The sequence below is a fragment of the Pholis gunnellus genome (genome assembly GCF_910591455.1).
Source record: "Pholis gunnellus genome assembly, chromosome: 10".
Taxonomy (NCBI): Eukaryota; Metazoa; Chordata; class Actinopteri; order Perciformes; family Pholidae; genus Pholis; species Pholis gunnellus.
The window spans coordinates 3,925,434-3,953,164 of record NC_136537.1 but is presented as its reverse complement, the minus strand read 5'-3'; the positions used below and the strand labels follow the sequence as shown (position 1 = coordinate 3,953,164).

Here is a 27,731-nt window from a genome sequence, read left to right as displayed (position 1 = left end):
GCAAACAACTCCAAACACACGTGAATTTCGATGTTTATGAATCACATTTATAGACGTTAAACATGGTCTGATAAAATGTATGACTTTCTACTCTATATTCTGATCATTTCTGTTTCATCTTGTCTCTTCATAATTGCAGAACTTAAAACGTACATTGTACAAGAGTTTACAGGTCCGCTAAAGGCAATTATTTTGAAAGGTGTGTCCGGAAATGGTATGTTTGACGCTGACTAGCTTTGTCGCTGCCAGCTAAACTTCAGAATGAACCCGAGCAGAAGAAAACCCGTTAGTTAGTTTTGTCAGGGAGAGACCGTCCATGTCTTCTACACAAATACCAGCTCGCTGACAAAAGTCGCTGACAGCAATGTCGAGAGAAAATACCACTCGAAGTTTGGACAGTATAGACCTCGCTGCTTTAAGGGTAAGTTTGAAAATGTTGTCTTGCTTTTTAATGAAACGTTTTTGAGTAAACATTGCAGGATGTGGTGGGTGTTGCTGGAGACCTAACGGGAATGATAGTTTCAAGCAACAGCTCAACTTGAGCAGCGTATTTGAGTCTCCCCTGGTCTAACGGTCGGCTCTCGCTTTATGTACTTTAAAGTTTCCTTGTGTCCTAACCTCGCTGTGTAACGAGAGTTTCGTACCGTTACTGGGTGCACCGTGTCCTGTTTGCTGTGCTGTGACTTTACTAGCTAGCGTCTCACCCACAGCACTGTTGTTTGGCTGCAACAAGTGACAGTCCACTAAGAAAACCTTCTGCCTTTGTTCATTGACAGAAAAACTAGGACAAAAAAGCGCTCTAGTTAGTGGCACATCATTATTCTATCCCAGTTCACAAAATTATAATACTTTATAGCTAGTTTTGGTGTTTTTTATGCTAGTTTATGGACATGTCTTTGTCTCAGTATCAATATCAGTATCCCTTTAGGAAATAGCAGTGTCCCTGTAGGGCTCAAGTGTGTTTATAGTCATGTAATGGGATTTCATATATCTTAAGCTGATAATATTTCTCGAGTCAGTGAAGCCAAAACCTATCAAATGAAAATGTCAGTGATTTCCAAGTCATCCTCTCATTCCTTGTCGCTCATAATGTAATCCCCGTATACAGTCCCACTTCCTCAACCTACATCCCAGTACAACCCTGCATTGTTCTTCTCCATTCGCCCATAGTACCGCGTATATAAAGCTGTTAATCGTAGCTTTGCTTAGCATGAACCTGTTGCAATATGACTTTGTGGAAATGTACCATTTTCTATATTTTGTATGCATCGTACCTGATGCTTATCGTGCTTTATCTTGACCCCATCTTCTTTTGTTTTCACAGGATCCGGCAGGTATCTTTGAGTTGGTGGAGGTGGTTGGCAATGGAACCTACGGTCAGGTGTACAAGGTGAGCGCTCGCATTGTGTTCAGGAGTTTTGTTGCATGCATTGGAAGAACATAAACACTGTGACACTGATACACACATGTGTTGTCCTGTTTCCATTTAAACCTTGGTTTGCATAGCCGTGAGTTAGATCATGAAAAATGGTCTTGCTGTTGTTAAAAAAGCCTCACAAGCTGCAGACACGCAGTACATTACAGTATCACTTCTGGTAAAACGTACTACTTCCAGTTAGTTGTGAGGAAAAAGAAGCAATTCTCAGCTGACTGAAATAACCCGGCAGCTCTTACAAACAGAACACACACACACACACACACACACACACACACACACACACACACACACACACACCAGCATGTAGAGCATCTGCAGCATCTTTTAAAGGCCCTGGGTGGGGCTCACTTCCTTATCGCAATATCTGTTTGTGAATGCGTGTATGAGTGGTTTGTAGTTACAGGAGGTGTTTTGGCTTATTTAAGTCTGTGCAGATGGTTGTGCCCTCTGTGCAAATCATGTTTACGTGCATCTGCAATACCACAAACCGTGTGTTACCGTACCTCTGTGGAACACTTTCAGCTCTGACCATTAAATGCACAGGTCTCTTTGGGGGAATGGTGATTGGTGTGAATGAGAGTTGAGACCTTTTGTAAGTGGTCAAGAAGCTACTCTCATCCAAGATTTAAAACCTCTTTGCTGTTACTACTTTAGAGAGATATGCATTCCTGCCTGCAAAGAAAAGACAAATAGACATGTCTATACACAAATTATTGTCAAATTTCTTTAATCCAAAATGAATTATGCAAGATGCATAAAGTTGAAAGATTGTTATTTTTCCCACAGCAAAAGACAGCAAAATCCGATCAGGTTCAGGTCCCTTTTAGACACGCATTACTCTATATTAATATCAACAATAACTACTGCAATAAGAAAAAGACAAACAACAATCAAAGGTGGTCTCCAAAAAAGGTAAGAGTATGAATAGAGGTTGAGGTTAAAAGTTTAGGGTTTACGAACACTTCTCACGTGTGTGTGTGCGTGTGTGTGTGTGTGCGCGCGTGTGTGTGCTACAGAAAGTGGGTGTGTGCCTCTTCTGCCACTTGATTTCCTGAAAGAGGAAATGTTGCAAGAGATGCACAGGACAGTACGGCCTGTGTCGGGCTTCACACAGGCTGCTTTTACACAGGGCTGAAAAAAAAATCACAAATTTCATCCGATGACTCGCATTCATTGATGCTCAAACAAGGAGAGACCTCCTGATACGGATGAATGGAACCGTTTTATTGATGGGGACTTGCAGCAGTGATTCTGATCTGCATTAAGGTCAAGATCAGGCGGTGAAGCCGATGCGGAAGTGTCTCAAATCTTTCATTCTACTGACCAGCAGGGGGCGACTCCTCTGGTTGTATAGAAGTCTATGAGAAAATGACTCTACTTCTCTCTTGATTTATTACCTCAGTAAACATTGTAAACATGAGTTTATGGTCTCAATCTCTAGTTTCATGTATTTTTCAATACAGCATGATGTTCATTTAGTACATTATGGTTCATGTAGAGTCAAATAGACCATAAAGAGGAGTATGCTTTAGGGCGGGGCTACTGTGATTGACAGGTCGCTGCTGTTACCAGCGCCGTTTACGCTGTCTCTACGTCACTCGTCCGCATTACAAAGATGGTGACCTCCGTTCATTGGTTATGAATAAAACCAACATGGTGACGGCCGTAATCCAAGATGGCGACAGCGAACTCAAAGCTTCAAAACGGCGGTCCGCAAACCAATGGCTCGTTTGCTTTCTCTGCTCCTCCAGACTTTAGATGGAGGAGCGTTTCTCTGTGAGGTTGTTAAACTTCTCACCTTTGTGTACAACTACTTTCGGGAAAGTAGCCCTTGCTGTAGGAATTGCTCCCGTATAGGCAGAGTAGCAATGATGGTGTGTAATGCTAACAGGCAGTCGACTGGACCTGAATGTGGACTACGCCCATATGTTTCTGCATGTCCACATACACAAACTTTCCAAGTGTCTGTGTGTTTTCAGCCATACAGCGAGTCCCAGAAACAGGACAGGAATAGGGCCTTTAGAACAATGACTTGTGCCACACACACACACACACACACACACACACACACACACACACACACACACACACACACACACACACACAGTCCCTTAAGAAAACACTTAGTTGTGGATTGACGTGAGTGCAGGAGATGCTGACAAAGCATCCCGGTCTTTTCCTCTGTTTATTTACATGTGTGTTGCATTGCCATTACAGTCGTATTTTTAGCATTAAGTAATGATGCATGAACTGGAACGGTACAAAATAAGAGAGAGAGAGAGAGAGGAAGGTTATAGGAGGGCCACTATCACAACATGATAACAGAAAAAGTCTGTACAGTATTGTGTGAGTGTTTAGGGAGACCAGAGCTGGGCAGAGCAGCATGAGGGCAACAGAAAACTGAACTACTCTGGGATTTGTAGTCTTTTAAACGTCTAGGGCAAAGACAGCATTATGAGATGAATCTTTCATGCTTTATATTTGTAAAGTCACATCGTGAACATACTTCACCACGTTTTTCTAAATGTGTCACACTTATTTTTAAAGGCGATGCTACACGAAACACACGCGTGTGCAGTCACAAGCGTTATATCTTTGTTTGTTACTAGTCAAAGGCAACAGGCTCAGGTAAGGATTGGCATCTTTTCAACATTGACCCTCTAGCACAAACCTTTTAGGCCACGCACCCCCTTCTACATCCCGACCGGGTTCACGCACCCCCAATCCCCCACACCTTAAAATAAAGAAGCAACCGAGCCTATTTATAGCCGCATAAAAATCGGACCAATGAGAGAACAGTTTGCTCGCGCATGGCGTTTGTTTACAAGATTTAGTCCGCTGTTAAATGTTGCAGTGTGAACACAAAGCGACCAAAGTGGCAACTGCAACATTGTATCATATTAATCCCTGAATCGGAACAAAGCAAACGAACTACAGGTGTGAAAACGCCCTGAAACACTGCAACAGGACACACGCACAGGCTCAGAGGCAGATTGCATCACATTTAATTTACAGTGAACCAAACATAGCGGCTACATTGGCAGCTGGCCAGCACACGTCTTCGGCGATTGTGTGAGGTAGCCCCTTTCTTCTATTCTGTAACTGACCAGATATGAAGCCCGTAGTGCGTTTTTTGTAGACCCAACACATGAATGAGACTGCAGTTGTTTTTGGCTGTTTTGTATCTCCTCCAATTTTGATATAACAAATGTAAGGGGCTTTTGACTTGCACTGGCATGCTTGGTGTTCAGGTGGTGGCGTAAATAAGAGGGCTTCAGACAGCTTTTAGCCAGAACCCCACTGCACACCACGCACTGTGGCTTTGGGCAATCATTGCCAATCCAAGTGAAGCCAGACCCAGATCATTCTCATCATATTTCCTCTTTTTTTTCCCAGTCTGATGCTCACTATCGTTTCCTCTTTTTGTCACCTTGACTCCGCGATGGGCCGATGTGCTCCCGATGTGTCTGTGCTATCCCTTCCTCCTCTTCAGTCTCCTCCGTCTCTCCCCACCGCACCTCTCCGTTTCTCTCACCTCCGACTCCTCCCTCTCTCTCTGTCCCTCTCCTCTTTTATGACTGATAGCTTCAAGATGTCCCACCTGACAGTTTCCCCGATTTCAGCCAGTTTAGCATATTTGCATGAATGTTGCTGAATGAATGAAGTTAGCTGTTAGCTGTACAAGCTAGGCTAGCTAGTGTGTACGTAAAAGACAGTCTGGCGGCAGGAGCTCAAGTGCATTTATTTATTAAATTGTAAGTTTTTAATTTTAAATTTAAATCTTACAAAGGGAATTTTTATAATTCATGTTTTTATTTTGTGAAAAATCCCACTTACATTTTTTATATTAATTATTACACCATTAGACCACCATTACACGTTTCCTCTCGCGCACCACACTTTGGGAATCCCTGCTCTAGCACATTTGTAGGACAAAGCTGTCCTCTATGCACATCTGTGTGATGGACTTAAACGCGAGCACGCAGGTGATCTCCAGAAGAGCGAAACTAAAGCTTGGTTTGTACTCGCAGTAGTGAAGCCGGCGCGATGTGCGCATGCCACACAATTACGCCTGTGCCTCATTGCAAGTGGTTGCGGCGCCTTGCCTGCACCTCAGAACTTTTGAATGACCGATCAAACGCGTCGCGCCCGCTAAATACCATCGTTCTCTCATGCTATGGCGCCCCTGGCTCTTGTCTTACGCCGCGCTTCGCGTTTTTCTAGCAGTTTTTAGACGTGCATAACAGTTACAAAATGTGTAACTTTTCAGCGCCAGGCTCCTCAATGTCACACTTGGCCAAGGCGGCCAATCAAATCAAGCAAGAGGCAGGCTTTACTACTCTACCACTGACTTCCTGTTTGGATCCCGGTACACTCATCATCTGTTTTGCCCGACGCGCATTTTTGAAGCGAGATTTAAAAAAAATGTACATTTCAGTTTATATTTTGCAGCCAAATCAAATTCTTTCTAATGTGTGTAATACTTGACTTCTTTCTTTACAGGGCTTGTTCACAGGCACTAAAGTAGTCCATGAATATGAGATATGAGTTCACAGATGATTAAGGTTCCTCCTCAGCATTGAGGACGTCGGTTTTTAACGATTTGTCGGTTATACTCGTTTACTCGTTGTCTTCTTGCCTCTTCACAGTACTTGTTTTTTTGTATGCCCCTGGTGTTTTGTAGAATACTGCACCGAACAGCGAGTTGAGAATAGACGCCTTTGTGCGTGCCTGGAGCTTGTGTGCCATCTGCGAAAACGGGACTTAAGTAAGGACACACGGCTGGGACAACACGACAGGATGAAGAGGAGGGAGGTGTGCAGTTCTGTTGTCGTCCCTGCTGTTGTTTGGTGAAATGGTTTGTAGTTCCACTCGGGTTATGTTGCTTCAATTAGTCCCGCTCTACATTGAAGCCTTAAAGCTGGCCTCTGTGTAGCATAGCATCGTTGATTGTAGTGATTGCAACATTTTGACCGCGACTGGTGTTTTGATCCTCTAATTGCTGGTTAGCAGTCGCATACCACGTTAGCCCAAACTCCGGTGTCAGTGAGAAAGTGAGCCCCCATTAGCCTCATTTTCATCTGAACTCAGCGGAACGGCCTCCTGATCAGCAGGCGGAGGTTGACGGCCACAATTAGAAGAAACGGAGTGTCCGATGGAGACCAGAGAGGGCTGGAGGAAAAAACAATCAGGCCTTTTTTTTCAGCCACATTGCCCCAGGAGGAGAAAAAGCTCAGGAACTCAAAGAATCTTCAGTGCATTTGTTTTTGCATCTTAAGGTCTGAGATGATTATATAAATGTAAGCAATAACAGAAGCCAGCGTGCAGATTGAGACATCGCTTTTGCACGAAACAAGGCGACGCAGAGTCCTCTCTGTCGTACGCGAGCGATGGTTTCGATAGATGTCGGAAAGGAGAAGTGTGGATTCAGAGTACAGGGAACTCTCCGAATCCAAACAAAAAGGCCCGACCCAAACAGGAGAGGTTATTACAAAAGTTTAGTTCCAGTTACTTGTGTGCTACAGTTTGTATCGGTAATGAAACCCTGCTTTGACCTGTACATGACATTCAGTGCTGCAAACTCCACCCATATAGTTTTCGGCAGGCTGGAAAGCAGTGCCATGGCAGCGGGGAGATTTATCAGGACAAGAGCTAAAACTGGATCCAGGTTCCTGCAGTTGAAATGCAGGTAAAGTTCCTCAGTCCCCCAAAAAGGTTCATGGAAAAAAAGGGAAGTGGTTCGGCCCCGACAAGACAAACCCAATCACCCTCTTCTCCTCTCATACTCATGCACAGATTTCACTGTGTTTCTCTTTGGCTTCATTAACGTGTGCACACAAGGAGAAAATCATTTGTGTCCAACTGATGCAGAACACATACAGATGCACACTAGTATTAAAGGGTGCATTATGTGCGGTAGTAGTCACATGGCGGTAGTACGCCTGCAGTAGCTCTGGGGTCCCGGGACAAAGAAATCCCTGACAATCTGAGAGTCCCAGCTTTTATAGAACAAGCGAGTAAACAGCCCATGAATTACCGATAGTTTACCCTGCCCTTGTTTTAAAGGAAGGCACAGTCAGATGCTTGTGTCTCTTAAACTAAAGAGCAAAGAGCGGCTTTGGGTCCCTGTAAAGCGACACACAGTAGTAATTCCAGCTCCTAAACTTGTCAAATAAACATTGCTTTATTGGACATTCTTAGAACTGCTTCACCGTGAGCACACAAGCACTGTGCATGCTCCTCTCACTCACCAGCTAGTCATCGCACACACACACACACACACACACACGCACACACACAGAAACAGGGCGTTTCCCTGTTTGCAGAAGGAACTTCCCTTCCTTGCAAGCCACTGCTGTAGAGTCGTGTGTGTAGGTGTGTGTGTGTGTGTGTAGGTGTGTGTGTGTGTGTGTGTAGGTGTGTGTGTGTAGGTGTGTGTGTGTGTGTGTGTGTGTGTGTGTGTGTGTGTGTGTGTGTGTGTGTGTGTGTGTGTGTGTGTGTGTGTGTGTGTGTGTGTGTGTGTGTGTGTGTATTACAATGTGAGAAAGTCAAACTCCACTAAAGCTAAGTGCTGCTCCAAGTGAAGCTGAAGTAGTTTCGGGACTTAATTGTTAATAACAGTCACCGCAACTTCATTAAAGTATTTAGTTTTGACTGACGTGCGTTGTTAAATCATGTCTATAGCAAATCTTGAAATATCCTATGCATTCATTTGTTAATGAGTTGAGAACCGCTCTTGTGTTTTTTAGAAGCCATCCCAGTTTTCTCTGCAGCGTCGCCTCAGTGAACCCGACTGTGCACACTGCACGCCTGTAGAAACAGCTGCAATACAATACGAGTGAATCACTTACACTTCCTCAAAACCTTCTGGTTTCAAGAGCGTCACTTCCCTTTTCTGTGACCCACATGTCATCATTCTTATCCTGCTCATGCTGACTGATCTGCTGACCAAAGCATCAAAACATATCCCCAGATTTAGACCAACAAACAAAAGAACCCACTGGAAGGGTTGCATTTTGCCAACCTAAGATACACAAGACTGTTTCATTGTGATGGAAATATTCTGTTTCTTCTTCTTCCTAAGAAATGGAGGGCTCAGCTTACTCTGTTACACATTGCGGGGAAGAGACAGGAAACATCCTCCAACATAGTGTCCAGTTGTGGAGCTGTGTGTTAGAGGTGGGAGAAAAAAACAAGGGGGAGAGAGAGGAAAGTGAGAGAGGGCAAAAGGAAGGAAGGAAGGCAGAGAGACAGAGAGGAGGGGAGGAAGGACGAGGGAGGGAGACGGATGAAAATCAGAGAGAGGAGAGGAAAGTAGCCCCCCGTGAGGTCTGGAGCTGTGTGTGACCCAGAGCAGGGGGGGGTCTCCAGCTTATAGGAGTGACTTGCCTTCTTACTCTACTTTCTAAAAGCCCACACTAAGATGAAAAGTACAGGAGCTCTATCATATCACACTTACATGAAGTTGGGAGAGAAAAAAAATCAATGCAGCAGAAGCTGAGGTATCCAGACTGGTAGTGGATAGTATGGGCGAAGCTCGGAAATTGCTCAATCCTACAATTCCCATAATGCAACTTAGGGCTGCACAATTAATCGAATTTTAATCGCGATCACGATTTTGGCTGCCACGATTAAATGAGCATGATCGTCTGCGATATTGACGTTTAAAATGCGTGCTCTGCTACATATCAAATCAAGCGCTTCCTCAATTAACAGTCAGCCAACCACCAGGGGGCAACGAAATGAGAGCTGTCATGCGCACACCCTGTAGAAGTAGAAGAGTAGAGAGACGGGAGCATGAAGGACGAGTACTTGTGCTTAAATTATTTACACGGCAGCATGTCACATCTGTCACTACATGGTCGCGCGTTTACAATTCCCCTGCTCTCTGTATCACGCACGGCGGTGTTCCGCCCCGATCCGCGCACACAATGCAACAGTCGCTCTCCTGCGAGTAGCAACAGTCGCTCTCCTGCGAGTAGCCCCCCCCCCCACACACCAAGTATCTAAGGTCCGGTAGCTGGTCATTAATGAATAATCGTGATTAATAATCGTGATCTCGATATTGATCAAAATAATCGCGATTATGATTTTGGCCATAATCGTGCAGCCCTAATGCGACTTAGTGCATGTAGGGAGTTTTCTTTAGCTCCAGCATGCCCTCGTCTTTTTTTGTATTCCAGCCTTCTAAAGCTGCACTCATTTCTGTTCTCATGTTGACAGTGGAGCTTTTTCCCCAGCAGACACTTTGACTTACTGTATGTCACTGTACAACACACAACCCCTGGAGTGCAGTATGAATCCTATTGACCACCATGTGAGGAACCCGTCAGCCAGTTTAGCTGCAGCATTCAGCTGTTCTGCATGTCATCATTGGACATTAAACAGCAGACACGGTTAATGCAGCTAAGGCAGTGTTAAGCTGGTTAAATGAACGCAAATGTTACTCCGTGTCTGCTGCATGTATAATGCGGCAAACATTTTATGAAGACGTTTACAGCGAACATATACAGCGACACCAATATAGTGACAATAAGCTACTATCAGCCAATATATTGGTCTGGCTCATTGATCCGTCCAGCTGTAGTCCTGTTAGCCATCTGAACATGATGATTGAATCTATAAAGTCTTCAATTCAAGCTTAATCTGTTTTAAGGTACAGTACAAACATGCACACACACACACACACAGAGGGGGTCACTTCATTTTCTCGGTTCTCTCGTATGACAGTGGGACAGAATGAGTTGAGTCATTGAGCTTTTAGCAGCATTATACTCAGTATAATGTCAAACCAGTCCATCTCTTTTGACTCTGTAGTGCCAGCCAGTGAAGGGTCCATGTGAATGGACTGGGGAGAAAGGGACTGTTTCTTTAGCGAGCACACACACACACACACACGCACACACACACAGATACAGATATGAAGCCTTTAAATAGCTCCATTCCCACATGTGGTTTGGTGAGGAGAGCTGATGCAGTCGGCCCCAGCACAAAGTACACATGTGTAAATAGAGTAACAGACTGTTCTGTAGGGGCACAGACAGACAGACAGACAGACAGACAGACAGAAGAGGGAGATGAGGCTGAGAGACAGAGAATGTTACACAGAGACAGAGGTGGAGACTCACAGATAGATCCAGTAAAGTGTTTCTCCCATTTGTCCCCTCGCTCTCTGCGGTGCATTGTAAATGTCTCTCATATCTAATTAGTATATGTATGGATATATTATAGTAACCTTTTCACTGACACAATGTAGTGCCACTGTGTGTGTGTGTGTGTCAGAGAACAAGCGACAGGCTGAAACGGAGAAGGCATTTGTATCAGGATTCATCTGCGTATGCGTTTGACTCCCAGCACTGTACGGCATCATAACATGTGCACATGAGAGTGTGTGTGTGTGTGTGTGTGTGTGTGTGTGTGTGTGTGTGTGTGTGTGTGTGTGTGTGTGTGTGTGTGTGTGTGTGTGTGTGTGTGTGTGTGTGTGTGTGTGTGTGTGTGTGTGAGAGATTCATCGGACCTTAATGTCAAAAAGTGAACAAGCTTCCTCCAATTAATGGTAGTGGAGAGTAGATAGCCCTTTGAATGTGTCAGCGCTGCATACTGTTAATAAGAAGCTCATGGCAGCACAGCCAGCAGACTGAAGCGACAGGAAGGCCACTTCCTGATTTATCACAGTCAGGCCCAGTGGCTTCTCGGGTGCCACAGCTCTTTGCCGCTATGGAGACAGCGTCCTCTACTTGGGGACAGAATCAAGTCCAGAATCAATAGAAGTTGTTGAACCCGACACAGTACCTCTCACGTCCGTAATATATTTGAGAAGCTTGGTTGTTATCTGACAAGAAGTCTGTTTCACCGCATTGTTTTCAATAAACTTCCAAACTTACCGAACTCTATTTGACATTTACATGCATGTCGAAACAAAAGGATAGCATGTTGACCATAGACCGTATGTAAGAAGTGGACGTAGTCACAGTGACGTCATGCGTTGGTTTTGTGGATCGTCATTTTGTCAGTCCACATCTGGACTTTTTGCAACCAGCAGACAGGGGTGACCATATTTGGACTGCGGAGGAGTGACGTAAAGGTCTGGTAGGAGCAGCGACCTGTCAATATCAAGGTAGCCCCGCCCTAAAGCATCCCCTGCTTTATGGTCTGTTTGACTCTAAATGGACCATCATTTACTAAATGAACATCATGCTGTATTGAAGAAGACTTGAAACTAGAGCTTGAGACCATAAACTCATGTTTACAATGTTTACTGAGGGAATAAATCAAGAGAGAAGTAGAGTCATTTTCTCATAGACTTCTATACAACCAGAGGAGTCGCCCCCTGATGGTCAGTAGAGAGAATGCAGCTTTAAGTCACCAGGTTTTTTGGAAACTCTTGAAGATTTGTCTGATGTGGACATACTTGATTTAGACGCACAGGTTTGATATCCTCCACGGTCTAACGTAATGCAGAAATCCATCCTGTGAGAAACATTTTCTTTGGAAAGGGAATAGAAAGTGTTTCTAACATTTAGTCACACAGAAAAAGAATATTAAGAATGTAGTGTTTGTTTTCAAGCTCTGCATCCATCTTTGTCTCGCAGTGTCTCTGTACCTGTAATATTAGCTGACTGATTGAGTATAGTGGGATTTGTCATGCCCTCCAGTCTATTTCACACATACACACACGCTCAGAGCCCCTTCATACATCACAGCTTAAAGGCTTATGGAGTAGCTCCTCTAGTATCTTGTCAGCTTTCTGACTCATGACAAGCGTTTCAATTTTCCCCTCCTCACCTGACTGCACTTTACAGCTCTGGCTCAGCTCGCCTCGCGTCTCCTTCTCATGAGAGGAGTGAAACGATGTAGACATAGAGCGTCCAGAGCCCAGAGTGATATCACAATCCAAGTGTTGGCCCAGAGGAGCTGCTGTAATGCGTGTGTGTGTGTGTGTGTGTGTGTGTGTGTGCGGTTACAGTTACAGTTGTCGGGCTGATTCAAGTTACAATTTGAACCCATTGGACAAAAAGCTTTTGAAATGTCTCTTTTTGTTTATTTGTTTGTTAGAGACGCACTAATCCCAGGAACTGTGTGCTTGTTCTACACCTCAGTCATCCGTGATTACTGGCTCACTTTCTTCTTCATGTGTCTCACCAGGGTCGCCATGTCAAGACAGGCCAACTGGCAGCTATCAAAGTCATGGAAGTCACAGAGGTAAGGCATCAAATGACACGTTATGATTATTAGATGGAAAGCATCGAGCGGTATTCATCTCAACATTGCCAGAACCATCAGATAATCATCATTTATACATACGTACATGATCCACACGTTGTGTAGGAGGGCATTTAGATTCAGATCCTCGTACATGGACGCTTCCCATGGTCTTTAACGTCCACACGGGGCCTCCATGGGACCTCAGAATGTCTTACCAACCCCGCCTTTAAAGGCTGACATTTGGTCTAATCATCTTCTTCTTTCGGCTGTATCATCTAGTAGGTAACCGGGGTCTCCACCGATCCTGTATCTAGTTGTCTTTCTCGTTGTTTCGCAGCTTCTGTTCTTTAAAGTGACATTCTCCCTAAAAACGACAGAACAAAACAACAAGATATGATGTGATTGAGGTATTTCCTTCAGACAGTTTGCCGTAGAAACAAAATGAAAGCACATCACTGCACATTTTAAAACCCACCACATGACTAAATGAGTAGCTCCTGCAGTTTGTCTCTCTCATGTCTTTTCCCAGTTTGATTGTCTCTCTGCTCACGCAGGTTATTGAAGCGCTGGAACTTTTACGGTGCATCTGCCCACCGCTCCTAACTCCCCCCCCCTCAGTGTAGACCTGGATCAAACAGATCTGCTGTAATATGCCGCTCCCCTGACTAAATTGAATTCCATGAAATAGGCTCTTCTTTCTCTCAGTTCCCAACGATATTTCTGTTTTTGAACCAGAAGGGTGTTTTTTTATTAGAGTCTGGGGGAATTTCCTTGATATTAAAGTTCTGTTAACTTTTAAAGCCAAAATCTTGGGTTTTTCATGTGATATAAAATATTAATAAAACTCATCATACCATAAATCAATTTGAGGATATAAAAAGAAATCTCTCTGATGTTGTATTCTGATTTCCAGTGGTGGGGTTAATATAAATATATATATATATATATATATATATATATATATATATATATATATATATATATATATATATATATTGATTAGGATTATAGCTTGAACTGTTACTTTGGGTCTAAAGAGGGAGGTGATTGGACTCTGTGTTGTGCCTCGTGGTCTTACTGCTGAGTGTGAGGACCAACAAGGCGACAATTCTTGTCAATGTGTGTCATTTTTAGAGCTGAAACAATGAATTGATTAAAGACTAATTGATCGAGTGAAAGCTACATTTTTTTCGATAATCGGTCAATAGTTGAAGTCATTTGTAAGCACGCTGTCCTCATGTTTCTAGGGAAGGCAATGTTAGTTTTGACTGAAATTCCTCGTAACGGGTACAGGTCCCCAGAGGATGAACCCTACTGATGTTGACGATCCCGTACTTTTCTTCTTAGCTTTTCATCTCAAATGTAAACTTGTTCAAGTCGTTGCAAAATCAATGACATTCTAACAACCTCGGCTGTACTTTTTGTTTAGTGCTAATTAGCAGACATTGGCGTGCTAACGTACCCATTTTAATGGTCATGGTCTCAATCTCTAGTTCCCAGTCTTCAATACAGCATGATGTTCATTTAGTAAATTATGGTCCATCTAGAGTCAAACAGACCATAAAGCAGGGGATGCTTTAGGGCGGGGCCACATTGTGATTGACAGGTCTCTACCAGAGCCGGCGTCTCTACGTCACTCCTCCACAGTCCAAATATGGTCACTTCCGTTAAATGGTTTTAAAAAGATAAGATGTTGACGGCCAAAATGCCGAACTCGAGGCTTCAAAACAGCAGTCCACAAACCAATGGGTGACGTCATGGTGACCACGTCCACTTCTTATACACACTCTATGGTTGTGATGATCATTTTGCACCATTTCCTCCATTTTATAGACCAAATGGTTTATTGATTATTAACTGAAAACAAATGTATACAATACTGGTTGAAGTAGTTTTTGAGCAGTTTGTGTTGAGTGTTACAAACTGGTCAGGCTTAATGCTTCTCTCCACTTCTCCACCTCACTACAATTCTGCGTCTTGCACAACTGGGAACACTGGTTTCTTTCCTGTTGATGGCATTCTGGATCCTCTGTGTTGCAGACAAACTCTGTAGCAGGAAACGCTTGGCTATTATCTCCCTTCTCTCTCTTTCAAACACACACACACACACACACACACTGCAGACACAAGCAGGAGGCTTTGTGTTTCAGATGGAGGTGAAAGTTCAGACTCTGCCTTGTCATTTTCTCCCCTCCTGTGGAGATTTAGAGGAGGTCAGTGACTGGGAGAAGCTCTCTGTTGTTTCCTCCTCTCTGATGAACACCCACATCCAGCTCCTCCAGCCCCGTGTAGACAAGTCATTTCTGGCGATTTATAGCCAGAAAACTAAAAAGAGACGCACTCTGTTTCCTCTCCCCTCTTATTTGGTCCTCGCGTCTCATAACACTGACCAACCGTAGTTGTTTTGTGGAGAAACTGCAGTGGTTGAACTAAGGTCAAATAGCCGGCCATGTAGAGGTCACACCACAGTGTGATTGGACCTGTCCGGATGTGTATGTGTCTGTGTTGTATGGACTTTATGTGAATGGAAATGAAGTTGTACAAACCTTTCAGCCTGTGTAGATGGACCTCAGTGTAAGCAGGATTAGGACATGGAACATGTCATATTTGTGATGTATAGTTTAAAGTAATTCTCTAAGGAAGGAAGAGAGGAGGAGCTACTCTGAAAGGTTGGTTTATGGCTTTTTGCCTGATCCACCTACAGTCTTTGGGGATATCTATAAGTTGCACTCATTGTCTTTTTGATTCTTCACAGTACATTCTGTTTGTCCACCCTTTTGGCGTGTCAGATAATAATGCAGCGCATAGAGTATAAAGACCTCCGTACATACAGCGCCGTGTGCGATTACAAACAAAGCTACACTCTTAAAAGGCCCATCAGACTGTCTGACATTGATGTTTCCATTCATCTTTATAAATATACTGTACACGTTGTGCTGTTTAGGAAGAAGAAGAGGAGATCAAGCTGGAGATCAACATGTTGAAGAGTTATTCCCACCATAGGAACATCGCTACTTATTATGGAGCTTTTATTAAGAAAGGTCCTGCTGGACAGGACCACCAACTCTGGGTTTGTAAACTATTATATCTGTTCTTGCTATTGAGTTTTTATGAATGTGATTTTGTTGTGTTGAGTAGCTGCTACCCTTCTGGGTTCATCATGTGTGTTCCTTCATCATTCTCTCCTGAATCCCGGCTGTTTTGGCTGTTCTGACGTCTCTACGTGTCCCTCTAGCTGGTGATGGAGTACTGTGGAGCCGGCTCCGTCACAGACCTGGTGAAGAAGACCAAGGGTAACTGTCTGAAGGAGGACTGGATAGCGTACATCTGCCGAGAGGTGCTCAGGGTAAGCGCTCACCACAGCCAACACACACACACACACACACACTATACAACTGTACTAGTTGTTATGGTAGAGGCCCTTTTTTAGTGCCGGTAAAAGCAGAGGCAGTAATTTGCATGTGGATGCAAACTGCAGGCGGGACGAGAGCCGCTGCAGTTGTATAAGAAACATGATGCTACTTTTAGTGAGGGACTCTTTGCCCAAACTTCAAAGAGAAGGAGCCAAACCGACGGCGATGCTCCTCCGTGTTCAGGGATCAGCATCCCTCTTATGTTCTCCCGCTGTGACCCCACGAGGGAATGGCTGATATGATTATTTTTTCATTCGTAAACTTGAAAGGCCACGCTAAAACACATGTCTGTAAGGATGTTATGGTTATCATTATGAGAGATCACAAGGTCCTGAGAAAGAATGCTTGCGCTGCTTACTGCGACGTGTTTTTTCTGTGGCTCCAGAAACAAACCTACTCGTACACAAACTATACATCGACCTGCATCAACTCAGTTCCAGCACATCTGATGCCGTCCTCATCGAGACGAGAATGATTGTGAGAGGATTCTTTTTGCGCTCTGGATCGTCGCCAGTGTTTTCCCTGCTGCTGTCAGCCTCGCTGTCTCTTCATTGTTTCAACATCGCAGCGCACACACACACACACACACACAAACACACACACACAGACGCTGGTGAGGTCATTGTCTGAAATAAGACTCACTTCCTCTGTTTGTTTAACCTCCTTTGAAGAAGCGAGAGCACACACGCACACACACACACACACAGACACACACAGACGCGCACTCGTTCGAGCTGTGCCACTGACCGGCAGCCTCTGTGCTACCCGGTCACTCCCCCACCGTAACCCTGTGAACCCTGTGAACCCCAAAAACCACCAGCGGGATCTGAAGAGATGTTTTTCTACAATCACCTAAACTACACCGTTCGTCCCAGCCAGAAGATGTAAAAAGCGTCATTAAGGTCAGATTTTCCGATGATCCTCGAGCACATCATGTGTGACGAACACTTCCATCAAAACGAATCTGCCAAAACAAAGCGTGACAATTTTGATATTTCATCTAAAACGTGAAAAACATTAAATTCTGCGTAACTAGGAAGCCATGATTGACTCGGCTGAGACCAGCAGGACAGAAATCCCTTGAAACCTTTCTTAAACTGCAAGCTGCATTGAGGAGGGCACAGGTTGTCAAAATAGTTCAATCTATATCGCACCTGGAGCCCCCATTTATTTACAGCATTGGTAACACTTGTGGACACTTGGAAACAATTTTTGTAAAAATGTAATTCTGCTTGTTTTTCTTTTTTATGATTTATGGCATATCTGAGTTCCCTCTTCTTCTGGCCATGACTGTGCTGTTTCCATAGAGGTGCAGGACTTTTATACTGCAGTGAACATCAAGGCCACAGAGAGTAAAATGTGACGGGAGCATAAAACGCTGCGACACCGCTTGGGGGGGTCAGAGGGTTGAGCAATAGGAAGGAAAAAGCAGGGCAACAAAGTTGAAGTAAATTCTATTCTTTGTTCAGTATTCCCTCAAAAATAAACACATAATGCTTCTACTCTTTTAAAGGAATTGTGCCTTTTTATATTTATAGTGATAGTGGTCATCTGACTGTGTGTATGTGTTCATGTGTGTGTGTGCATATTTGTCTCCCAGGGTCTTTCCCATCTTCACGCCCATCATGTGATCCACAGAGACATTAAGGGACAGAATGTTTTGCTCACGGAGAACGCCGAAGTCAAACTGGGTACGACAGTTTCTCAAGCACCATACACACCATCATGCATGCATACATACTCAGTCACACAAACGCCTAAAGGAGCAAAGCTTGTGGGTGCTCCGAGGATGTTAACTCGTCCCACGTTTCTCTGTGTTTCAGTTGATTTTGGAGTGTCAGCGCAGCTGGATAAGACGATCGGCCGAAGGAACACCTTCATCGGTACGCCCTATTGGATGGCTCCGGAAGTCATCGCCTGTGACGAGAACCCCGAGGCCACATATGACTACAGGGTACTGAATTACACAGACGCAGCGGGCGTTTCTAGCCAGCTTTAGCAATGTTCATCATCATTGTAGAGTACTAGAAGTTTGACTCTTGGAAATGACATGCTGGATCTTGTCTCTCGCGCTATACTCGCAAACCGTTATACTGTTTGAATATAAAGAGAGAATGAAGAGAACTGGAGCTAAGCTTCACGTGTGCGCCGCTCTCAACCTTTTCTCCTGTCTCTCTCGTTCTCAGAGTGACCTCTGGTCTTTAGGCATCACTGCTCTGGAGATGGCTGAAGGGGCCCCTCGTAAGTTAAACAATGTATTGATGTCTTTGAACAGTGACGTGTATTTCCACTCCCTGTCCCGTCTCTCTCTGACTCTTATCTTTGTATGCAGCTCTGTGTGACATGCATCCAATGAGAGCGCTGTTTTTGATTCCACGAAACCCTCCACCCAAACTCAAATCAAAGAAATGGTAAGCCTCACACATCTATACACACACACACAGCAGGAAGTGGAGGGCAGTGTGGAGGTTTTCTCCTGGTCTTTGTTGTGGGTTTCTTGCGTCGGACAATCAGACAAAAGACAACACTTTCTTCCCACGATGAAACTGAGAGCTCAAAGTCGCTGACGTTTTACAACTTCCAACCTGCCATGTTTGTTCTCTATTAGAATGGACACAATGCTGCGGCTGCTGTTTTTAAACCTCAAATCAGAGTTATTATTTACCCGTCTCTCTCTTCCCGTCCTCTGCCATCGCCCTGTCTCCCTTCCCCTTACATAATGGATGAGCCCTTCAGATTGAACTGGTAGTTGAACTCATGCTGTCTTTCTTTTAGTATTGATGTCATCAGAAACACTTAGTTTGTAGGACAGCTTTGAATAGCTACACAGAGCTTTCCACTCCTTTTTACCTCGGGGGCCTCCTCGAAAGGCGACGAGCACGCCAAAGACAGCACGAGCAGCAACACACATTCCTGTTTCCTGTGTGATCGCAGCACGGACAACACGCCTCTCCAATCATAGAGTGTGTCAGACCGCACACATTGCCCGAGTAAAACCTCGACATTTTTGACAGGATCGTCCTTGATAACGTTTCAACAAGTGATAACTAGCTTGCATTCTGTAGGTGAGTTTATTTTGGTGGCATGATTTAGAGGCTGTCTCTGATTTAAATAGTTTGATTCATTGACCTGATGGCTTTCATATTGGTCCTCTGCATTTCACATTTCCTTGTTCTCTCTCTTGTCATAATGACTGCATATTTATTTAGTTTGCTCGAGAACGAGATTATGTAATTGAAAGTGAGTTTAACTTGAAAACAAATGATCATGATGAAACTCTTGTCAATAAAAACGGCTCAACCTCTTTCATTCTTTCTTCCTTTCTTTCGTTGTAATGTAATGTCTTATTCATACTTTATGTTTGTAATTTTGTAAAATTTTAATATTATATAGGTGGAGGCTTCAAATAAGCCCAGTTGGCTTTCTGCCTCCTCCTGCACTGTGATATTCATTTATCTCTGTTATGTTTGTTTGTTTTGAATTTCATTGTTTGAATTGTGCACATAAAAAAAATAAATAAATGTAATACAGATTTCTACTCCACTCTTTTACTCTGTAGGATTGTGCTCAAGGCTAACTTGGGCTTTATGATCAATCACATAAGCTGTATTACATTACACAGATTATACTTTTTACAACTTGCTCAATCGGTTTTCACTCTGTTTCTTCCCTTTGCGCTCCGTCTCTCTCTCTGTCTTCCTGCAGGTCGAAGCGCTTCCTGTCCTTCGTCGACAGCTCTCTGATCAAGAACCATCTGCATCGCCCCACCACGGACGCCCTGCTGAGACACGCCTTCATCAGAGATCTCGCCAACGAGAGACAAGTGCGCATCATGCTCACAGACCACCTGGACAGAACCAGGAAGAAACGAGAGAAAGGTGAGGAGAAATGGACACTCCAAGGTCTGTGGGTTATCTTTCTTTTGGCGCTTTCAGCAAGGCCGACCACGTACATGCCCTGGATTCAGACAGGCCAACCACGCGAGTGGGGGGGGGGGGTTGTGACATGTGGGGATAACATGCTGTTACTGGTCGATGTCGTCTAGGATGGGATGTTCTAGAAAGGAATGTGTGTATTTGATTATGGGGGTGAACTGTCCCTTTAAATCCAGTCTGCCATAATAGTTGGACCAAAACCTGAACTGTGGGCAGATTTATTTTATTCACACTTGACTCACTCCAATTGATTCCAGTGAGTCAGTAATAAATCACTTCTTGTACTTCCAGCTGCATTATTCAGCTGCTGCTTGTGTTGGATGACATACATTGGTGATGATGATGATGATGATGATGATGATGATGATGATGATCCTAGGGGATTGTCATGACTCTGCGCCAACTACACAATATCCTAAAAAAAAACATCTGAGGGTAATTTCCTCAAATTTGGCAAAAATGTCCACTTGGACTTGTTGGTCAAAGGTCAAAGGTCGAGGTCACTGTCGGCCCCATTCTTGTGATGTCACCTGGAGTGAATGTCTTTAACTTTGTCACAACCGTCCACTTGGACTCAATTCCTGTACGAATTATTACAACTTCACACAAATGTCTAATGGGGCAAAAATGATGAAGTGATGTCATTTTGGACAGACATGGATGTAACCTGCAGCTTGACATGTGAGGTGGTAATCCTGTGTGAAACACAGAGGACAAGGCCTGTCCTGAACACACACACACACACACACACACACACACACACACACACACACACACACACACACACACACACACACACACACACACGTGTTCTAGAGTGAGGTCATCAGCTCTGTCCTGCATTGTTGGAATCATTTAGGTGTTTCACAGCTGATTACTCTGACGGGGGCACTTAGGGAATTTTAATACATTCTTTGGATAACTAACGACATTTCAGAGCATCTTACATTTTGAGATGGTTTCATGCTGCTCTTACTATCCACACTCTTACGCTGAGAGAGCCAACCAGCTGTGATAAAGGCCCAGCAGCTGCCTTTCTGCTGTTCATGGGAATGTTTCATTAGGGCGCTGGTGTTACCCACCATTAACACAACTTGTTTTGCATGAATTATACTTTATTCATTGAGCTTAAGTAAAGCCAGCCTTTGTAACACATAAGCCTGTCCACTGGTAATGCAACGCAGTGCAACCAAAAATAGGATTTCAGGCAAGGAAGTGCTGATTGAGTTCTGAAGGTTTTTAAGATAAATGTTGATGTGTCCGTATGATTAGACCTCTAAAAACCACTGGTTATGCCAGATATCTTAACGGAGTGGAATACAGAGGAAAGGGCCACAGCAAGACGGACAGACAAAACGAGCGAGAGAGCGAAAAGAGGGAGTGTGTTGTTGGGTCGGGCCTAAAGGCTGCACAAGCTTGACCTTTGCTTTTCTACGCCATTCAGTCGGGAAAATGTTTTACTCCCTTAGAAATGGAGGAGGAGGAGGAGGAGGAGGAGGAGGAGGAAGAGAGATAGGAGGAGGGACATAGAGACACATTAGTAATATGGAGAGGGAGGGGAGGAGAGGAGAAGTTTATCCTGTTCTGAAAACAAGTTCTACTCTGGATGATGTGCTGAATATGTGATGGCAGCCAAACTGTAACAAAAACAGCTGGGGGGGGGAGATATTTTACCACTTCACTCCTCTTTTATTCTCTGTTTTTGTTTATATCCGAGCAGTGTCAGACGTCCTTGTATTGTCCGTTAGGTTTATTCATCTTCATCTGAGAGAGAGAGAGAGAGAGAGAGAGAGAGGCCATCTGGTTCTAATCTTCTGTTAGCTTATAAAAACACACACTAATGACTGGTAGACTTTCTGTATGTTGTGTGTGTGTGTGTGTGTCCTATGCCTCTCCAGAGGAATGAGATGCTGGTAGTCTTAAGTGTGTGTGTGGGAAAAAGTCCCCGCTGCAGAAAAAAAGTAAATAAATCCAACAGCAATGACGGGACAAGATGCAAAAATGGACGTGTCATTTTCAGCATACTGAGGAGGGCAGTTTGTCTGTTTTGAATAATCCCCCCCCCCCCCCCCCCCCCCCCACCAAAAAAAGGAGGCAACTTCTCAGTCAGCGAAAGCAGGCATTAACCCTCAAATCACTCTCCCCTCCTGCAGCCTTTGGCTCTGAAAAGACGTGACGCGTGACATCACAGCAACAGAGCAGCGATTTCCTCTGTCCGCTTCAGCGGCACAATCCGTCAGCGGCCCGGAAAACAAACACACCTTTCAGCGTGTTAATGGCAACACATGGCGAGTATAGCGTAGAAGTTAGCCCGAGCTGCTTCCACACCATGTGTTGGCCAAATGTTGTCACGCTAAGCTCTATCTGTGCCTTTAGACAACACGCCCTCTGGAACAGTGTTGAACTGTGCACTGATTGTGGTGTAATAAGACTCTCCAATCCAAACTATTAAGTGTTGTGTACATTTAAAATCAGTGATGTGTGTGGGCAGGGAAAGGCGGGTCCCATAATAGGATGCACATGTTAAAGAGAGAGAGAACACTTCTTTGGTGAATGCAGTGGGTCAGGATTGAGATGAGTCAGCGGTGCTGTTTTGAAGCCGTGGTGTAACTCTGTCCCTCACTTTCTCGTTCGCCCACACTGTACTTTTGTGTGGCTTCGATAATGACAACATTGCTGCCGGCGGTTGACGATGAAGGAATTTTAGAATGAAACGGTGGCCGGCTCAGAAAAGCCAGAGACGCTAGTAATGGGGAACCAGAGAAGAAGACCCGCACCAGTGCAAACACACCGGAGGCCTTCACTGAATGTTTGGAACAGAGAAGGTGTTACAATGGAACGAAGGTTAGAAGGTTGAATAGCCTGTAAACACTTTGATTTAGCATTTACTCAAATTTGAACTGAGAATGTATTTTATTTGTTACGTACATACGTGACATTAGCTTCAGGGTTCAGTGCCTCGACAGGAGGAGCCGGGGATCGGACCGCCACCCGTTCTAATCCCTGAGCCACACCCACATTCCTTTAAATGCTACATGATGACATCTTTAGATCCGAGCTGATATTTCAGTTTGCGATTATCACAATAGTTGCAGATAAATTTTTCTTTGGCTCAACTTATTGTTCCAGCAGTACTAGCTCTCTAAGCTATCCAATAATACTTGCAAGGAGATATTTGAGTGTATTGTTTTAATTGCATGATATTAACCTAATATTCTCTCTGTTCATCTCTCAGAGGGTCCGGAGTACGAGTACAGTGGCAGTGAAGAAGAGGATGATGAGGTGACAGAGGAGGAAGGGGAGCCCAGGTAAAAGCCTTTTCACACTAGGCAAGAAGCGGTCGAACACAGGATGTATGATGAGATACCGCACACTCAATTAGTCTGGATAAACATGCAGACCTATGTATCATTATCATTGCTTATTGCTAACCCTCCCTCTGCTTAAGTGCTGCTCACATACAAAGCTAATGAATCCCCACAGGGCGGTGTGTGCGTGTGTGTGTGTGTGTGTGTGTGTGTGTGTGTGTGTGTGGTTTGTGCTTTCTTGTGTGTGTGTGTTTGTTTGTGTCCCCATATGGACAGATGCATGAGCCTCTCAAACAGCAGATGGCACTCTGAACCAATCACTTTCTCCTAGGATGAGCTTTAAGCGTGCGTTTGTGTGGCTGTGAGATGCTCATTGGTGAGCTGACAGCGATCCTCCAGTGTGCATCAGATCTCAGTCAGTTATTGTGACTCTCTTGCAGCTCCATAGTGAACGTTCCGGGGGAATGGACGCTGAGACGGGAGTTTCTTCGTTTGCAGACAGAGGACCGCGATGGGGGGAGAGAGGGAGGCCACGGGGGAGGCGGGGGTCAACAAAGGCAACAGGTAGGCGTCGAGTTCATGTGTGACCTTTTACACATTCATCGGTATTGTAGTTATATACAGTAAATTACAATGATGCCAATGAGCCACCGGGTTAAAACTGTTCTGTTGTCAGCTGATCGGCAATGACCAGTGACCGGACAATCAGTCTCATTTAGACACACACACACACACACACACACACACACACACACACACAGACACACACACAGAATATGTCATGTTGAGTGAGAGAAGGTCCTGTAACTTTGTTCAGTTTTGGGGGAAATTATTTAATAGTCAATGTTTTCTGATTAACATACAATTGACTTTCAATATTCAATAAAAGAAACGTTACAAAAATGTGTGTATATGCTGTCAATTCAATTTCTTAGGGAGAAACCCGAAAAGATCAGAATCGGGCGATCAGACTTCATTATTCATATATTCATATATTCATATATATTCACTGGTTCCAGTGTGAGGATTTTCAGTAAGTCTTTGGGTTTTGGACATCACAAGCAAATCATAGACATCCCAGCAGGCTCTAAAAACTGTGAATGGCATTTTCTACTTTTACAAATGATCGACTAAATTATTAGCAATCAATCGAGACAATAATTGGCAGATCAATCAATGATGATAGTGATAATTGGTAATCGCAGCCCTGATTATTATTATTATTAGTTGTAATAGCGATGCAGTCATACAGTAGTAGTAGTAGCTGCTGTTGTGCTTTCAGTGCAGCAAGTTCAGGTTCCTTAAGTCAAAGTCATGACGTCAGAGTGACGTCATGACTCAGTCCTCTTAAAGTTTCAAGTGTAACTGGCTCATATCACAGTTGGACCAGCAGGCCAGTTGACCCCGTTTCAAAGCCGAGTTAACGTAATATATTTCACCTTTTAAAACCTGTGTTGTTTTCCTTATCTTGTTTGTGACTCCGATGGGATGATCCTTCCTTGCCTAGGCGCTGCAGCAGCACAGGCAGCAGCTGGCGGAGCAGGAGCGATACAAGCAGCAGCTACTGGCGGACAGACAGAAGAGGATCCAACAGCAACACGAGCAGCGGCAGAAGTTAGAGGACGTGAGTGCTGCTCATTCACACCTTTCTTCTGTGTTCGCTCAGCATTAACTGACGAGTGAGCAGAAAATACAACAAGAAGCACTTCAGTGCCGTCATACTTACTCTACTAACCGTCTCTGATATCACGTGACCCCACACCGGCTGTTGTCACTATGTCGATGGTCTGTGTTACTGCAGTTTGTGCACATTGGCACCATGTGAACAAATACCATTCACACTTCTAAATATTGTAAATGATGTCGACTCGGTGCCCATATTTCTGTGACTACCGGCTCTATTTGCCGTTTCCAGCAGCAGAGGCGGCAGCTGGCGGACTGCGCCTTTCAGTGGGCGGAGCTCCAAGAGATCTTGCTCGGGGAGGAGTCGGACCTCCATGACAACAGAATCTTATTGGATGAGAGAAACAGGAGGAGCGACAGGAGACAGGTAAAGACATACCTCTGGCCCGGGAGATGCTTTGGTGTGATGACGTAATTGTGTTACCATGTTGGTTTGTGCTCGTTTTTAGAGCCTCCGCGCCAGAGACGTCATGTTTTAGGGTCGTCCGTTCGTCAGGTCTATTATCACAAACGCAAGAATTTCAGAAATGCCTTGCGTGAATATCTTCAAATTGGCCACAAATGTGGATTGGAGGATGAGCCGATCAGATTTTGGAGGACAAACGTCACTGTGAGCTCACGAAATAGTGGCTAACTTTGTCAGTCTGCTCTTTAGTGCTGGCAGGAAGTGCACCGTTGGGTTTCTCACAACCTTTACACTGAAAGCAGCTGCATGCTGCTTCTGGACCCAACCCAGATGAGAGCAGTAAGAGTGAACCAGTGTAGCGTTAGCTTAGTTTAGTGCTTATCCTCAGCACGCGTGTCAGAGACGTAATGACGTAATCACAGTAATCATAAGTAGTCGCGGCGCTTCGTCGCGCACCTCTGAATGTTTGTAACTTGGCGTGTGCGATCATGTGACTGTCACAAATTTTTACACGTTTACATTTAACATACATTTCACATCACACAGGCGTCGAATTCCCTCTTGAGGAAAGAAATATATATAAAAGACGGGGTCTCTGCCACCTCCAGTCATTTTACAGGAAGACAGACAGCTCTCTCCACCATATCACAGAGTGCTCTTTTAGTCATTAAGTTTAACATGGAGGTAATGAATCTATCCCACACGCCAGTGCGTTTCAATAGGTGTATATTAACACCGAGGAGCAGGTTAGGAACTGTGATTTCTTCATGTAGAAGACACTGTATTTCAACGCTGTTAATACCTGTCTACTTACATTACATGTCTATCTGGTGTGCCTGTGTGTGTGCGGCAGAGAGCTATCTGTCTGATTACACAGATTGCCTCTAAGTCGTTAAGTTCAGGCGCACTTAATGGATCTATCTGACGCTTCATTACGTTTTAATGCATCTGCATTTAATTATGTGACGGGTTCAGTGAGTGCGTGATGAGATGTCTCGTATTGTGTCAGATGAAGAACTTGTCTTGGTGCAGCGGTTCCAATCGTTTCACGCGTTCACGCAGTGTATCAGGGGGCGTGTCGGAGGCTGAGATATGAGAGACGTGGCCGTGTGCGGGGACAACGCCCTCACCCGCTCTGGGATCATTTGAAAGAAGTGGGTTGTTCAAAAGGGAGTCTGGTTGTATAGAAGTCTATGAGAAAATGACTCTACTTCTCACTTGATTTATTACCTCAGTAAACATTGTAAACATGAGTTTATGGTCTCAATCTCTAGTTTCAAGTCTTCTTCAATACAGCATGATGTTCATTTAGTAAATGATGGTCCATTTAGAGTCAAACAGACCATAAAGCAGGGTATGCTTTAGGGCGGGTGAGGTGAATGCTAGTAGCTGCACCGATGAAAGAAGGGATGATTGATGATTGGGTTCTCCGTTGCCGATATGAGGGCAGTTTGAACTAAGGTACCATCAGAACTGAGATCTGATGAGAGTAATGTGGAGACCCTCTATATGCACATACTCTGCATATAGAGACGTGTCTGGTGGAGCGGCATGTCCGCCCGCTGATTTTAAAATCATTAATCACAAAGCAGTCTGCCATCTGTTTTTCCACGGATCTGACACCCAGTCAAGAGTCTGCTCCGCACTCCATAAGGGTAATTAACGTTAACGATAGGATTTGGATTGTAATATTAAAGAAGACGATATGAAAACAAACGATCCCGGAGCCCTAGCTCACCTCGGATCATGGCTGAGGCTGCCCCCTCTTAGTGCGTCAGTCGTCTGGATGCTTTTTCATGCTGAATGACTTATTTCTAAGAACCGTGAGAGCTTTTCTCTGGTAAACACAAGATTTAGAGTGCTGCTTTTGTTTAGTGGAGGAACTCAGTTTTACAGATCTGTTGATTTCAATCTCAACTAATTGATTAAGCAACAAAATGATGTAAGTCAACTAAGAAGGTCTTTGGTCGAGGAATGCAATAGTTCTGGCTCAAATGACACTTGGGTTTGTTATCAAGCTCTTAAGCTCTGTTTAGCGTGACCCTTCAGATCCCAACACACAGTTTAAAGGCAGCTAATATTTCAATAGAGTATATTTAACATTGTTAGTGTAAAAAGTTGGGGCAGTTGGGACTAATTAGACATACATGGGTTTTTCCAGGAGAAATTCAAAAAGAGGTCGTGATGAAATATTTAGAGTCGAGGGCGTCGGCTAAAAGCTCCATGCCATCTTGCACACTCTGAATATTTTAGTTCCCACCTCTCAGAATTCTGCTCAAGACCTCAGTGTACCCTAATTAAAGTAAGCCTCTGCATGTGTGTGTGTGTGTGTGTGTGTGTGTC

At 44.2% G+C, this 27,731-nt stretch overlaps 1 protein-coding gene across 2 annotated transcripts in view; it reads left to right on the top strand.

Annotated features, from left to right (window-relative positions):
• Nucleotides 1-357: 357 nt before the first annotated feature.
• Nucleotides 358-27,731, top strand: part of LOC306702220 (mitogen-activated protein kinase kinase kinase kinase 4) — a 51,977-nt gene continuing 24,603 nt past the window's right edge. The window contains exons 1-14 of one of the 2 annotated variants that reach the window (XM_079167779.1): nucleotides 358-421; nucleotides 1,325-1,390; nucleotides 12,584-12,640; nucleotides 15,588-15,713; nucleotides 15,879-15,989; nucleotides 17,657-17,747; nucleotides 17,880-18,010; nucleotides 18,243-18,297; nucleotides 18,389-18,467; nucleotides 19,762-19,934; nucleotides 23,227-23,299; nucleotides 23,740-23,863; nucleotides 24,807-24,923; nucleotides 25,218-25,349. In XM_079167779.1, the coding sequence (XP_079023905.1) occupies nucleotides 365-421; nucleotides 1,325-1,390; nucleotides 12,584-12,640; nucleotides 15,588-15,713; nucleotides 15,879-15,989; nucleotides 17,657-17,747; nucleotides 17,880-18,010; nucleotides 18,243-18,297; nucleotides 18,389-18,467; nucleotides 19,762-19,934; nucleotides 23,227-23,299; nucleotides 23,740-23,863; nucleotides 24,807-24,923; nucleotides 25,218-25,349 (1,392 nt within the window). In that variant the 5' untranslated portion in view covers nucleotides 358-364. Of the gene's footprint in view, nucleotides 422-1,324; nucleotides 1,391-12,583; nucleotides 12,641-15,587; nucleotides 15,714-15,878; nucleotides 15,990-17,656; nucleotides 17,748-17,879; nucleotides 18,011-18,242; nucleotides 18,298-18,388; nucleotides 18,468-19,761; nucleotides 19,935-23,226; nucleotides 23,300-23,739; nucleotides 23,864-24,806; nucleotides 24,924-25,214; nucleotides 25,350-27,731 lie in introns of both variants that reach the window. The other variant, XM_079167778.1, reaches the window with a different exon arrangement.